General features: G+C 42.4%; 1 protein-coding gene across 2 annotated transcripts in view; it reads right to left on the bottom strand.

Annotated features, from left to right (window-relative positions):
• The window catches only part of SV2B (synaptic vesicle glycoprotein 2B), a 63,566-nt gene that overhangs the window by 17,159 nt on the left and 30,783 nt on the right, over positions 1-15,624 (bottom strand). For both annotated transcript variants that reach the window (XM_054078006.1, XM_054078007.1), the window contains 3 exons: positions 11,788-12,637; positions 1,365-1,545; positions 699-850 (listed from right to left, as the gene is read on the bottom strand). In XM_054078006.1, coding sequence (XP_053933981.1) covers positions 699-850; positions 1,365-1,545; positions 11,788-12,277 — 823 coding nt within the window. In that variant the 5' untranslated portion in view covers positions 12,278-12,637. The remainder of the gene's footprint in view (positions 1-698; positions 851-1,364; positions 1,546-11,787; positions 12,638-15,624) is intronic.

Here is a 15,624-nt window from a genome sequence, read left to right as displayed (position 1 = left end):
TGAATTCTGAAAGAATTAATCTTTTCCGGTAGATATTTGCTTCTGATGTTTTCCTAGTACATACATGAGTTACAAGGAATGCCTTGTGACATGGAGATTTTTGTTCCTCAGAGTACTTACTATATGTTTCAGAGTCCACCCATCTACTTTTTCTTTCTGAATTCCAGCTCTGGGCAGGGAACCAATTTCGCTTTTCAACTCAATGAGGTGAAGTCAGACGTGACTCCCACCCACCACATGCTGGAGAGACATCTCAACAGGTGCGCAGCCCCAGTAGTATTGACACTTGGCTAAGGACAAGAGTGTGTGCTGTTCCCACTGCTATCATTCATAGCAACTAGTAATTCCCTGGTTAATGTTGCCTATTTTTGATAACTGGATCAATTTCTGCATTATAATCTCAGTCCAGTGTCTCTGACGTTTAGATTAAGAGTTCAGGATCTGTGAGGATAATTCAAGGGGTGTATTTGAAGATTTTAATGCAAAGCAGCCCTCATCAGTCCTATTTACAGCATCACTCCCAGTCGATTAATCATGTAATCAATTTATCAGACCTTTCGCATGCACTTCAGGTATCTATTATTTTCAGTGTTGTTAATGTTGAGATGTGTAAGGCCTGGCTAACACTACCCGTACAGAGCTTTGGAGTAGTGCGGTGGTGCAGGAATGCGGCATTGTCAAAAGTACAAAACAATTACCGTAATGTGGGATGATGCTCCAAGCCATTGCTGAGGCAAAAATGCCACCAATCATCCAGAACATGCAAAGCCAGCTCAGGTGTTCCCCCCTCTTCTCACGAGATAGGAATTCAGAGAAATAGGCAAACACAATCGGGAGAGATCCCCCAATACTGAGGAGAAAAAAACAGCACATGGGAAGAACAGGAGTTGTCTTCAATGTCTTTGTAGTTAGGATTGTACATACGAAAAGGAAGCTTACGCTCATAGATGAGCTGCACAAAAATGAGACTTGTAGGTAAAATGCAAATCTCTCTTTGGCTGAACTGGTCTGAGACATAAAATACAAACAAGATCCCTCTCATTCTCTGAAAGCTGAATGTTCTATGCAGTTTATACAAAGCCAGTGTAATGGCCTGCTCTTCACCTAGATATTTTCTCACTGGGGGCCCTGGCAGTAAGGATTGTAAACCAAGGTGGGCATTTATCAGTCTCACTCGTCTTTCTGCACACTTTAATGGTCAAAAGTGAGGTAACACAACCACATATGCTGAACTGCAGTGCCATCCCAGCTTCGTACCAGAGATACATCTCCTGAGCAACCTTCCTTCTCCCACCCTACACACCTCGCTGCAGAGCGGTGATGGGATTTCACCAGGACACAGGATGGATTCACCAGTTACCCACCCGAGGCCTGAGATAAGGCGGCAGAAGAGGAAGAATCCGTATCCCTGGACGAAGGAGGAGAGGAATGCGAAGGCAGCATTGATTGCAAGTGATACGATGAGGCATTTCCTTCTTCCCAGTTTGTCAGCAAGACCACCCAGCAAGACAGCCCCCACCATCATTCCTAAGTAGACTATCAAACCTGGAAAAGAGAGAAGACGGTGACTTTGATAACTGAGTAGAAGTAGTGTGCAATGCCGAAGTAGATTTTGAAGTGCTTACATGGTAGCTGATGTTGACCCATCATACTGTGCAATAAAGTAGAGATACCTCCAACCCACTTGCAAATGAATTATCTCATATGACAGATACTCTGTCCATTGGTGGAACTTGATTTCCCCATCTTCTACTCATGAGCCTGCATTATTCCCAGCTGCATTGTATCATGCAATATTGACATACGCTCATTTGACCAGACCCATATTTTTCTTTCCCAACCTCACTGCTCACATATCCTCTGCACGTAAGCAATGGCGAGGCGTAAGCAGCTTATGATGCACGTGTCCCTGCTATGTGCCACCAATGATACAACAGAATTCTGCTAACCCCCCTGAGTGCAATGGGACTGAAGATGTGCAGGGAGGAGGCACTCTCTGGCTGCTGTTTATGCTCAGAAAGCAACAAAAGCAGAGAGATGGCTAACGCATGGTTAAATCTCTTTGTAGGTTACCTATCCTAGCCACGCTTCCTTTGCAGTAAATCATCTCTTTCACTCTGTGCTTTTGGCAGCTTTATCTGAAAGGATCAGTCTGTTACTGAGACTCACCTTGTGTTGCACTACTTCCTTAGTTGCTGAGCCAAGACCTGGCATCTAACTAAAAGACAACTTACAGGAAAGAGTGTAGTCTTGATCTGAGAGTTTCAGAAGAGAGAACCTACTGCTTGTCTTCACACTTGGCTCTATAGAGCTTTCACTCTGACATATTGTTAAGGAAAATGGGTTCTTTTTTTTAACTTGGCTTCATTAGATCTTCTACCATGGGGTCCTCAAAAGACAATTTCAGTGACTACTTTCAGCTCTAGGCTGAGTAGGAGAGAATAGTTTTCTTCTCCAAGTAGTCTCCCTGTACCCAGCTCACTACTTACTTGCAATACTGACCTAGAAAACACTTGCAGTTGTCCTTGGCTTTTTTACTGATACTGCCTCCAGAAGGGTCACCTATTATATTGCCTTTTCCTTTATGTGGCTACCAGTGTAATTAGCACTAATTAATAATGCTTACAGGTCTGTGAATATTTTTGTTCACTTATTTTATCTAATTTCCAGATTTAGAGACTTCAGTGAGCAAGAATATTCCCAGATAGAGCAACAAGCTATGGTCCTTCTGCTGGCAAAATTCCTGTTGAAGCCTGCAGGAGTTACGATGTGGAAGAATAGTAGGATCAGATATGAAGCATTTAAAATCAAATAACAATCAGTGCTGGAGGGCTGAAAACATTGATCTGCTAGAGTGAAATGATTTGCACTGCTCTTAGGGAGCAACATCTGGGAATTGATCAGTGCAGCATTTGGCACCATATGGGCTGGAGCTTTGAAGGCTGTATTGGCCTCTGGGCTTGAGATTCTTGTTTTAGGCTTGTCTGCTCACCCCTTTGAGCCAGAGAAGTTGTAAGAATGGAACGGATCTGGCAGGGGTATAAGTCTCCAAGGCTTCTCTGAAAAAGCATAGATGAGGCAAGACCACAAGGGGACAAACTTATGAAGAGGTGGAACTATGTTGCTGAAATTCTTTTGAGTTTCAGTGCAAAGGGAAAAGCCCTTCATGATTTGTCCACTTGCTGTGTGTGGCTGCGGCTGCCTCTGCTATAGCACTGCAGGACCAAGGTGATGATGAATTTTTTCTCAATTCCCTAATGTTTAAACAAGATGATCAGTCCTATGGCTGCAGGCTCTTCTGTGCCATCCAGAAAAGCCAGCTAAGGACTAACACAGAGTTATTTGGCAGCTGATTTTGTCTTTCAGTTGCAAGTGCCTGTGCTGGATTTGAAATGCATTAGTAAATTAAAAGCTATGCAACAGAGAGTCCCTGCAGTGTTTGAAGGATATTTGTCTCATGTTGATCAGAAGTGGAAAAGTTCAGACTTCCCAAACCTTTCTGTTCCATAGCAGGGCAGTGGGGTCACCTCTCTGTGAATGATTCTGCTCTTTTTTCTCGCCATACAGTGGGCAATCAGGATTTCGTGTGTCAAAGGTAGAAACTCTGTTGTTTCCTTTGTACAGGGATCATAACACAGGATTTTGCCAGCACAATTGTACCTCTGCTGTAAGGCTGTGGCTGTGTGCAATCAATACCCACATTCCCTGCCCTGCCTTCCTCACTGAGCTGTTCTGGTGAGGTGATCTGAAGGTGCATAAAGGTTTCAGATACAGATCTGCAGCAGTCAGAGAAGATACATCTCTTTCTCTACTAATTCTGGCCTCCAGCCTGTTTGCTGAAATGCAAATTACAAGGGAGAGCTGAAGCAAAAAAAAAACCCTGTTTCAGTCCAAAATCTTTCTGAAGAATCTTAATGCAGTGCTGTAAAGTTTAATGGGTTTTTTTTCTAGCTCCTGAGCTACCTTTAATGGAACAGCTCTGATTGCAGCCAGCAGACGGAAGTGATGATCCACCCTGTATCTATCTAGTCACTGGTGCATCACAGCCACCCATCTGACAGAGAGCCCTGCCAGCACTGTGTAAGTGGCTCACAGCACATCTCAGCCCACACCACCAGACAGCAATGAGGAAGAAAAAATTATCTGCCAGAATTTCTTAGGTGGGTTTTTTTGGGGGGGGGTGTGGTTTTTTTTTGTTTTTTTTTTTGTTTTCCAGAGAAAATCCCTGCATGGCAGATGTTCATTCAAATCCTCTTAATAACAGAAAATGTCCCAGGTCAGGGGGAGGTGGAGGAGGTTGTTACTGTCTTCTAGCAAGTGATTTACTGCGGCCGAGTACCCTGGCCAGTGTTAGGGCAGCGGGCTCTCTGGGCAGAGATGTGGCAGTATTTGAAACTGGGCATCAAGTAACAGAGTGGAGCTACTTCTGGGGGGAAACCTCTGAGGATTCTGACTGGGGAGCCGAGACTTGTAATAGAAGTGAGGATTGTATCTCTGCAACAGAACATTCACCAAACAGCAAGCAACAGAAAACACAGCAGAGCTGTTAATGTCTCCGACTCACTCGGGGACGCTCGCTTAAATTGCTTATCATATGTGATAAACCAATGGATGCATTATCCCTTTAGATATTTAGAACAATGAAAATCTGGATAACTTTAGGGATGACCAGAGACTGTCTGCTTGGCCAGTTTCTGAGGGGAAGGACCCTGGTTATAGAAATGATTACTTCAGGGCTGAAACAAAATCAGCAGGACGTTTTATAACGACGGAGACATCTTTTTCAGGAAGACTGCAAGTTCTGGCCAATATCATCAAACTTTTTTGGAGCAGCTGCTATAAAATACTCTGTCAGCTGACAGATCTCGGGACCCAAGTTGCAGCACAACATCGGGCTTTGCAGACTGCTGTATCCTGCATTAACAATAAGGTGGCAAGGAGCCAAGGAGAGTAGAATAGTTACTCATAAAGTCTTCATGCAGGAGAGACAGCCTTCTGGAGAACACAGTGATGGTTGCTACCTCTGAATGAGTTTCAGCTCACATCAAGGAAACTAAAATTTTAAGAAGAACTAGACCAAGAAAAGTGATCACTAAATGTTATTTCTTCTTCTGTGTTACTTCTATCCACCAAAAGTTCTAGGGAATAACATTACAATGGTCTGTACCAGAAACTTGACTTCAAAGCTCAGATTCAGACCATGCAGGCTTAGACCGGGCTGTGCTTGGAGGGTTCAGCTTCCAAATTAACACAGAGAGTAGTCAGAAGAAATGTTAAGGGTAACTCTGAATGAGCCACTATTTGCAGACTATTCCACAAGGAACAGAGTATAATGAATGCCTGTGGGAAAGCCTGAAGTAGCCTCCCATAAAATCTGTGGAAAACCAAAGAGCAGAAATTCTAAGAATACATTTTGGATTATGACTCATCCAATGCTGAAGTTATAAGGAAAATACGTGAGCAATGACTGGGATTATTCCCACTAGAAAAGATGTAACATAAACAGCATTTTCACGCTAATTTATTTGCCTTTATTGAAGATCTGTACTCCACGTTAGACAGGAATTGTGAACTTAAAAGCTGAACTTCTAGGAATAAAGGAAGGTGGATATAGTACATGTGCTAAACTGTCTTTTTACTGTTTCAGTATGATTGGAAGTAGACTCATAAGGGCTTCAGAAAGAAAATAAAAAAATCAAGGTTTATCTAAATATCTATCACAAGCAGAGATTTCTTTCATTGACAGTTAATGGAATTAAAGTTCTTTAAAATGAGGCGCTTCTGAAAATAATCCCTGGCAAATCAGGACAAAGACTTGGGGAATAAATTGAAAATTCAAGCAGAAAAAAATCAGCTTCCAAAGGAAAGAATTAGTCCCAGAGTCCTTGGGGCTGTCAGGAAGGTGAGGAAGCTGCCCAGGTCCAGGTGCAGGGTTGTCTCACCTCTGCTAACTGCTCTGTATGGAGCCAGTAACCACAAGAACGTGGAAGGTCCTACCTGCCTTTAAAACCCAGTCCATCACCAGTACAGCCCTATGGTAAAAGGAGGAGGCATTTGAAGGGTGAAGGCATTTGGACAGAAAAGTTAGGACCCTATATATCTTGCAAAAGGGAAAAAAACAAAATCAAAACACTCTCAGCAACATAGAATCTGTTATACAAGGATGTGATTTATGGACACCAACAAGATTTTGTGAGTCAGGTCTGGACAACTCAGCAGAGGCAAAGCACAGGATGCAATTGTGTGTGAGTGATTTAAAGAGAGGAATAAACAAAAGTCTCTTGTGCTCTGTGTGATTTGACTGACTCTTGTGCTGTAGTGGTAGTCGGCATGTTCCAGAACAGCCTGTAGTTCTATTACTGCTTTCCCCATGAACCTCCTTGGCTTCATAAATGGAAGTCAAATGAAAGGATAGTCTCATTACACTTGCCTTGATTAAGTACCAGGAGAAAGTCTTCATCAACAGCTAATAGCTCTGCCACGGAGACACGGATTGCATGTGTGAAACATGGCTTTCTGGTTTTGGAGATCTGGGGGTGGATATTGGGTGAATGTGGCTGCTGAGATTGAGAGAATTCTGCATATGAAAGCCAAAGGTGGATGCATGAATCCACGAGCACTTTGATGCAGCACGAGCAAGGCAACACACTCCGAGCACTTCAGCAAACGCTGCCAGCACAGTGTGGGTGGCTGTTTACAGTCAGCAGGCTTCACAGTCCCCCCACGGGACATGTCCATCACTACAATATTCATGGGACCATCTGGTTCCCCCTACCCAACCCCTCTGCTAAAGCAAAGTTTTCAACAGAGGAAGCCAAACAAATCTTTTGCTGTTAACCGAAAACCTGTTCTTGCTGGCTCTCGTCAGATGAAATTCCCACGGTGTTTATAAATGGGGACACAGCCATCCCCATTTCAGACCCGCACGTGACGCGGGGTGTTCCCAAATCAAAAAAAAAGCCCCTTTTTTTGCCCCTAGTAGGTCCCTATTGCTCAGGGTGATGATGCATCTTGGGCTGTGGAAGCATTTCTGCCCAAGAGCCAACTGGCAGCCAGGGATTGGTGCCTGATGCTCGGGACGTGAGCAGGTCTCACGAGGGTTTAGCCACATGCCATGTTGTGGGCCGTGGCCATCGAGGTGCAAACCAGGCGGCTGTGGGCCGGGGCAGAGCAAGGGGACCGTGGCTGGCTTGTGTGCACTTATCCACAAAAATAAAGATACAGAGAAAAACCACTGAGCTCTGCCACGGGGATTAGGATTTACTGTCATATCAGGTGAATTCAGGTCAATAAGAAGCTGAGGCCAGATTTGATCTCAGCTGATAATAAAACATCCTCTTCACACAACTAAGAGCAGGGATATCGTTGCACATCCTATTTAACTCACACAGCCAAGCTTGAATTGCCACATAACTGCATCACTACTAATAGGATCTTTTTTCTATTTTCTTTTATCTAACATTGTGAGGCTAAAAGTCTGCCATATGATATCCTTCTTAAGATACTACTATTAAATCATAACAAGAAAAAGGGACCTGTGTTCCTGAAAGACAGATTTTATTCTCAGCATTGATGGAGCTGTTTTGCAGTTATGGGCAAAGCCCTTAAAAATTTTCTTGTCTCAGTTTACTGAACACTGAAATGATGATAGCGTAACTGCAGTGCTGGGGATCTGGGAAGTCTAATGGTTTAACTGTGCTTTCTTTTTCTATATGCAGGATGTGGAAGAATTTTTCTTTGACACAGTCTTTTATACTTGCTTTGTATATATTGCTCTATGCTTGCAAATATAATATTTAGTCCTCTGTGAGGTAATTAAAAACACTTGAAGATATAAATATATGTGATATTTCTCAAAACAATGGTACTGCATGCCTTTCAGCAAATAAGTAAATACAAATTCTATGACTTTTTATATAATCACCCTTAAAAAAAAATCAAAAAAAATCCCACAGGAGATATTATAAGTTACCAAAATTATTCTTAAAAACTAGTGTTGAATATTGATGAAATCAAATTGCTAAAATACATATACTTGTTCTTTTTCTTTTTTAATACCCCTGCAATCATCTTCCAAATACATTTCACATAACAGAAAAACTCCAAATATGTGTTTTGTCCCACCGGGGATATTTAGGGCTAAAATAGCTGTTAATTTGCATGTGATAGCGAGATGTTTATTTTCAGAAAAAATGTAAACGTTTTAAAAGATGTGTCATAGTCATTTCACACATTTCATGAAACACTGTGGGCATCTGTTTATTTGCAATTTTTGCATAATTTGGCCATAATTTGCTTGATAGTTTTCCATGCTTGCCTTCTGAGGGAGGGAAAATATGCAACATACAGAGAATTTAATGCAAAACATCCTTTTAGCAGAAGCTGAACTGCACTAAATTGGCCTTTAGAGGACATCTACTTTAGCTGTCTTAATTGTCCCTTCCTATTTCTCCATGAGTTTGATTCCTTACCTGATTTATTTCCCACTTTTTTCCCTCCTGGCCTCTCTTGTTATGGCCGAGGCCTTCTCGTGTGTTTAAATCTTAGCAGCTGGAAGGAACTTTAACTCCACCTGGGATAACCTGATTATGTTTCCTTAGCAAAAATGTGTTGAGAGCAGTGGTCACTTGGAAATAAACACAAATTTGTCTGTAGACATGTATTGGTACGCGAGGATAAGATAAGGGGCAGTAACTCCTGTGGATGATGACCCTGCCTCCATAAAACCTTACTATAATTTGTGAGAGAGCTGTGCCTTCTCTAATCAGCCTGCCATTCATTCTGACAAGATCATCACCTCACATTAGGCAGAAAGTGAGGTGCAGAGCTCTTTAATTGCCACCCATTATTTTGCCAAGTCAACCTATAAGTGTCAGCAAACTCTGAGCATAAGCAAGATCAACTTGCAATAGAGGACACCCCATAGACAGTCATGGGACTGGAAACCCTGGGGGAAATGAACGTGTGTTGGAGGCTGTCGGCTTTGCTAGGAGACAACTTTTTCTGATTCCTGGTGGATGGGTGCTGAAGCTCATCCAGGAAGTGTTTTGGGGAAGATTATGTTCTTGTTTCCATCAATAGCACTTCTCCAACCTACGCCTTCAACAGCTGATATCTATCTATTTGCATCACGCCCTCTCCCCACAGATGCTCAGAAAAGGGACAAAGCCCTCCTGCAAGGGCAGTACTTGGGAAACCAGGCTGTGCTGTGGGCAGGTCTTACCCAAACCTTTTGTCCCTGCACTGCCCTCCTGCTTGCCCAATTTCCAACACCCTCCACTCCCTGCTACTGCCCTTGGTTAGACTGAAAATCCCCATCCTCCCCCCTACAGACAAAGAGATCCACCACCCTCCTCTCTTAAGCCCTCCTAAAGCCCTGTACCCACTCCAGACTCCTCATGCTCTCATTTCTTGATGCCCTTAGGTATTCATCCCTCATACCAGTGTACCACTGCAGGCTAAGGCTTTCAAAGACACGCATAACTTGTTTTTGTAAAGGATCATCTCACAGACCTCATACCCAAGAGCAAACCAGTAGCAGAGAAATATCCAGCAGACATGGAACTGTATTTAAAAAGTAAGACAGATTAAATCAGGAAACCTGCTTTATGTACAATGTCAATCAGTAGCAACCGAGTGCTACCATAAATATCCACTTTCCTCTAAACCAATCAACTTTTTTTTTTTTCTGCTTTTAGGACAATTATTTTTTCCCCCTCATATTTAAGTTACCAAACAGTGTGATTACAACCTTTGAGAACAGATCCTCCAAACCAGCTAAAGATAGAAGAAATTGCGCTGCAAAACCAGGTTCTCAAAACTTATCTTTAAAAGTGGATGGGAAAGGCAGCAAGAAGTGTACTCTTCCCCTAATCAGCAATTCCAGATTAGTTTGGCTAATGTGTAGGAGGCTGGAGCTGAGAGTGGATACAGACCCAAATGTCTCCTAGCTCGTTCAGAGCTTATCAGAACATTCCGAACTTTCAGCCTTGCAAATACTGAGCTGGAAAAAGCAGAATGAGCTCTCTGGAGAGATTTCTTGTTCATTTTTACCTGTGGGTGGGCCAGAAATACTTCAAAGACAGATTTTCTTGTGACATTTGAAGTTTTCTGACTCGAGTGCCTGCCAGAGCTCGAGCTCTATGGAGAAAGATATTTATGGGGTCAGAGTTTTAGAAGCTTTAATGTAGTTACCAAAATAAATGGCCTGCTTTTCAAAAAAGGTCTCATCCCTGAAAAGGCACCCAGCCTGGTGTCCCATAGGGAGCTGGTGAATTCAGAAGTCCCTTTGAAATCAGGATCCATTTGTGACTGATTCGCTTTTAGGTATCCGAGCTGAGATATTTCAAGCTAGAAATTTTAAGTGGTTTGTGAAGCAAAAGAAGTTAGCAAACTCTTTAAGGCACAAAACTAAGCACAAACCTAGCTAATTATAGAAATAAACATCCTGATCCTCAAGTTAAAAGAAAAAAGAAGAAAAATAAAAGTGTCTAGGACCTCAGTACAACAAGGTGAGGGGTCTATGCAAGGATACTTATCTATCTTCTTTGTTGCATGAAAATAACGCAGATAGAATGGAGTCAAGGGCTGGAATCTAATCCAAAATCTGCATTTACTTTGCATCAGACAGGGCTACTTTGTCAGACTGTATGAACTACAGGCCCTGATGATTACCCTACAACCCAATACATGTCCAACTAGACACATTATCTCCCTCCTAAAGCTCTTCCAAGAGCTAATTTATTTTCCTTCCAGATGTGCAGTAGTATTGCATGGCTGGCTTTCACTACAGGCCATGCTGGATGCTTTCCTGATTCTTGGAGATATGGGAGAATTTGCCAATTTTGGCTCATAATGTGCAGTGGAAACATTTGTTCATCCAAAGCCTTCCACCCAGTCTCACTCACAATAACCAAACCTTTGTATTTTCACCACAGGGAGGTGTCAATGGTGATGCAAAAGGGATGTTGCCAGGAGCCTTAGCATTTAATTCCCATGCAGCACATCAATTGCATTCCACAGACCTAAGAAGGTCCATTGCCTACTTCTGACCCAATATGCGTTAGCAAACTGCTCTGACCAAAAAGTTAATGTGCAGAAAGAACCAGCTGCACAGCTGATCTGTCAGTTGGGACTTGTGGCTGAAAAAAAACTGGAACCTAAGCAAAACCGAAAACTTTGGGGAGCATGGCAGCATCAGGAAGCACAATGTAACAGCCAAGTGATCAAAAGCAAACAGACCCTCATCTTTTATATCTGCAATAGTTAGATGATACTGCTTTATGGAGTTTTCATTACACTTTAGTTTCTAAAAGCACTGAAATATGAGTCACTAGATCCTCAGGTAGGAAAAGACACCTTTAACATTTCACTTACTTGTCCTTGAACACCCTTATGAGCTTTGCTCTGTGGACCAGCTGACTGTGAGCTGCTTTGTTCAGATCCAGCCTGCAGTGACCAGGACTGGGGCCACAGCACATTCATAAGGTGGGTTTGGGTGCCGTGTAATTCTGTTGCCTTTGAGTAGCTGCCTTCTCAGCAGCATACAAAACCCTCTTGACTCAGATGCACCCAGCTGTGACTATTCATAAGATACAAAACAAGAGAACACTCACCAGAAGACCCTGAAATCAACTGGTCAGTAGAAAAAGGTGTGCTAACTACTGTCTACTGCATTAGAAGAGTTGGTACCTACAACTGGCTAACATCATAGTGATACAAAATATGAGTTTGGTTTTCTTTTTAATACAGCTCCCAAACTTAATTTAGTTCTCAAGTGGCACTTACCTAGCATCCCTTTGTTCGAACTGGTTAAGCACATATCCTTCTCAGCACTGGGAAGAACAAATCCAACCACAAATACCTCCACCCCATCTGCCATCAGTGCCAACCCTAAAACAAAGAAGAGGGTCCATTGGAAGCGTCCATGGCCACATTCCTCAATGATGTTCTCATACTGGTGGGCAAGTTGCTCCTCATCCTCCATTCTCTCTGCCATAAGGTCAGCACGGTCTCTGTACTCATCAGCCACAGCAGGAGCTCGCTTCTTCTGCTTTTCTTTAATGTCATCTGGGTGTGGGATCCCTTGGTACTCCCCCTCATAGACCTCATCGTCTTCATCGTGGCCTTCTGTAACATCACTCTGGGCATCCTCTTCATGAGCGGGCTCATCCCCACTGCGATAGTAGCCATCGTTGGGTGCATATCCTTCGTAGTTACCATCCTGGTACCTGTAGTCATCTGAGACTTGGTTTGTATTTCTATATCCATCATCCATTCTGAATGGAGATTTCTAGATGCTGTAGATCACCGTGTGTAGATAGTCTAATTTATGTACTGATCCGTGCAATTTCTGATATTGGTTACTTGAACATATCTTCACTCTGTTTTTTTGGAACTGATGGAATACACAGCTTTCCTGGCTCAGAAGAATTACTGTATAACTTTTCTCTCTGACAGAGTCTTACACAGCTTTTGATAATGCTTCACTTTTCAGCTGTCATTTGTAACTCGCTGTGCCTTGGGTGGGAAGAGCTGCTGACTGGTGAACAGCAAGAGAACAGCAAATTGCACAGCCAGGGAGCTACGAGGATTTGACAGGTTTTTCCTGAATCATTGTGGTGGTGAAAGTCATGTCCTAAGAAAGAGGAAAGAATAGCATGAGACAGCAGTAAGCTTGAAAGAAGAAAATCATTAACGCCCAGCATTTTTAGCACATGCTTTTCCATTGCAAATAAATGGCAACAGAATCATTAGGAATGTTTTTGCATTGTCAAAACCCAAAGCCTCATAAAAAAAAAAAAGAGAATTAAAAATCACCAAGTTCAGTGGGAACCTGAAGTAGAATGTAATGTGCGATCCCAATTTCTGTCATTCCCAGAAGCCTTGACTCCCACATGTGGTGCTGGTTTCTGCAGAGAGCAGATCAGTACCAGCTGGGTTACTGGAAAAGAGTTCTCAGGCTGCTAAATATGTTTCTATCCATCTCCTCAGAACATGCTCATTCCTGGTACCTACAACTGGCTAACATCACAATGACACAAAATATGAGTTTGGTTTTCTTTTTAATACAGATCCCAAACTTAATTTTATTTAATGGCTTCTTTTTTCCCTAGTGTCTCCCTGTCTGTATGACAGATGTAGACTAGCATGCAGTGTCTGCCAAGATAAAGTCACTGAAAGTCACATCAAGCTCTGTTCTTCCCAGATCTAACCATCAGCAGAGGATGCTTTTCACAGAAAGCAAAAACCAAAGCTAATATGGAATCACTGCTCTCTGCAGGGAAAACCAAGCGAAGCCAAGTCACATTTAAACACATTCTCATTTTGAACACCTGATTTCCATTATTTTTCAAAGGGTTTTCAGCCAGCTGGCTCTCTCCAGTGTTCTCCTGCATTTGTTGCCGCAAACAGCTGTAGACAAAGAGTCTGAAAGGAGGCTTTACGTGGGAAACTGAGTAGAGTCACACTAGAGCAGCCAGCACAGCGTAGGCATACAAAAATGTGGACTTGACTTTAAGCTTTGAGCTACTTGCCTAAATAAAGCGTAAATGAGCTATGAAATGACACGGGCAGGCATATGTCTGTATATATGTGGGTTTTGGTACCTACACAGTCAGCTGACCTATAGAAGCGTACTCAAATGCACACACTGTAATAACAGTGCTACCTCTGCACTTTGAGATATTTGGCAGACACTATGGGTTTAAACAACATGCAACTAAAATTACTTCAGAGGAGAAATTCAGCAGAAGCACTCTTACAAAATGCTCAGAAGGCATCACTCCTTCTGTAAATGCTGTGATTTTTTGGCAGCCCAAGACATTTGTTCAGCTTAAGGAAAGAAGAAAGGCTTGACTTCTCTGCATGGAGTCATAGCCATGACCTGCCTGCGCCGACCATGGGAACCGCTCCAAGAAACTTTATAGAAGCTTCCCCTACATTTCTGTTTATCTGCCTCTGTATTTATGTGATATAATTATGATATGTCCTCTGCAGGCCCTGCAAGAATATCTTTTCTCTGACTCCTCTTCCATTTGTCACTGCATTCAATGTATTTCCTCTTCCTTTATGCTGACTCACACAATAAATTTTGTGCGAAGTCAAAAAGGCAGCGGGGCGTTCTCCCGGGACTGAGAAAGATCAATCAATAAAGTGAAAAAAAAGGAATAAAAAAAACCCCAACCCCAAAGGCCAGGTTAGAAAGATCAGAATACTACAGTGCAGGCAGCAGTAGAGAAGAATTTGTATCTGCAATAAAGGTGTTCATGTGCAGGGGAGTTAAACCTTTTGACAGCCATCAGAAACACTTAAGTGGGTTTTACAGCTCTCGTCTCAGTGCTGGAGTGTCACCATTTTTTAAAAATCCAAGAGCACATTTGAGTATCAGAATCTTCCAGTCATGAAGCAACTTTCTTGATTACACAAAGATTTGTGTCATGACTGAACATCATGTTCTCCAACGCAGCAAAAATGTAGTTCCAAGAGACATATTTTCTTTTGAAAAGTAGGGGAAAAAGTCTTATTTTTTTAAAAAAGAAAACAGAACAATATGTGCTAAGGAACATCAGACTTTCTTTGGAAGTCTTTTGACATCATTTGTTGGCAGGTTATGTTTCAAAGCAACCTCAAACGTGGGAGCCGGAGCAGGAAACGCAGTGACCTCACTGTACTCATCCCTTTCTGCTAAAAAAAATTGACTGGAAACTCATCTTGGGAAATGAGGTAATAATAACACTAATGATCAATAACAAAACTGGTCAGATTCCAGATCTCCACAGTCCTCAGCCCTAGCCTTACACCTACTTTTTTTCAAAAGTAAGGGTGTGTTCTTGGAGGCCAAGCAATCAAAACCTTTTTGCTCTCTATTAAAAAGTTGCCAGGGCTGGAAGCTGGGCTCTGCCTCCTATAATAACAGAACCAAAGAAGATCACAAACTTAGAAGTGTCCATGCCCTTTCACTGATACACAAACGTTGTTATTTACTGTATGAGCTTGAGTACATCTTGGGCGGCATAGGAAATAATGACATAAGCTTGACAAATGTCAAAGACCAGTGAGAGCCTTCTGTGTCAGGAAAAAGGTGCAATTAAGAAAACAATCACGGCAAATAATAATCAATGGGTTCCCATTCAGTTTGTCGGATGGATTATTTTCTTCACCCCCCTTCAGGGGAAGGGGCAGTGCTCAGAGGTAGGCTGCAACTCTGGACTCTTGAGTGCTTTATTGTGATACTTCAGGATATTTTTTCCTTTCTTTGCCACATATGCACAGGCTGATTGACTCAAGACATGAGACTTTGACAACCTTTAACTAAAGCTGAGCTGTACGCACTCACATTAGCAGCCCCATTTAGCATTTAGATGCAAAATCATGACTTCTCATAAAGATTACAGGGTTAGATTTCTGTAATTACTCTTCACAGTGATGCCTGAGAGCTTGAGACAAATATACAGATCACATGGAGCCTATTACAACCTCGGGCCCTTTTAAACCGACAGTTACCTTTCTGAGACATGAAGAACACATTTAAACACTGAGCAAAAGCAATGCTCCATCACAGTCTGCAGGGCAGGGAGGCGCAGAGGCAGAAAAATTTCGTTCTAGGTTTCCCCAAAGCAGGCT

This window comes from Cuculus canorus, chromosome 12 (genome assembly GCF_017976375.1).
Source record: "Cuculus canorus isolate bCucCan1 chromosome 12, bCucCan1.pri, whole genome shotgun sequence".
NCBI classification, from domain to species: domain Eukaryota; kingdom Metazoa; phylum Chordata; class Aves; order Cuculiformes; family Cuculidae; genus Cuculus; species Cuculus canorus.
Note: the sequence above shows the minus strand (reverse complement) of the source record. Positions and strands in the feature narration are given on the sequence as shown.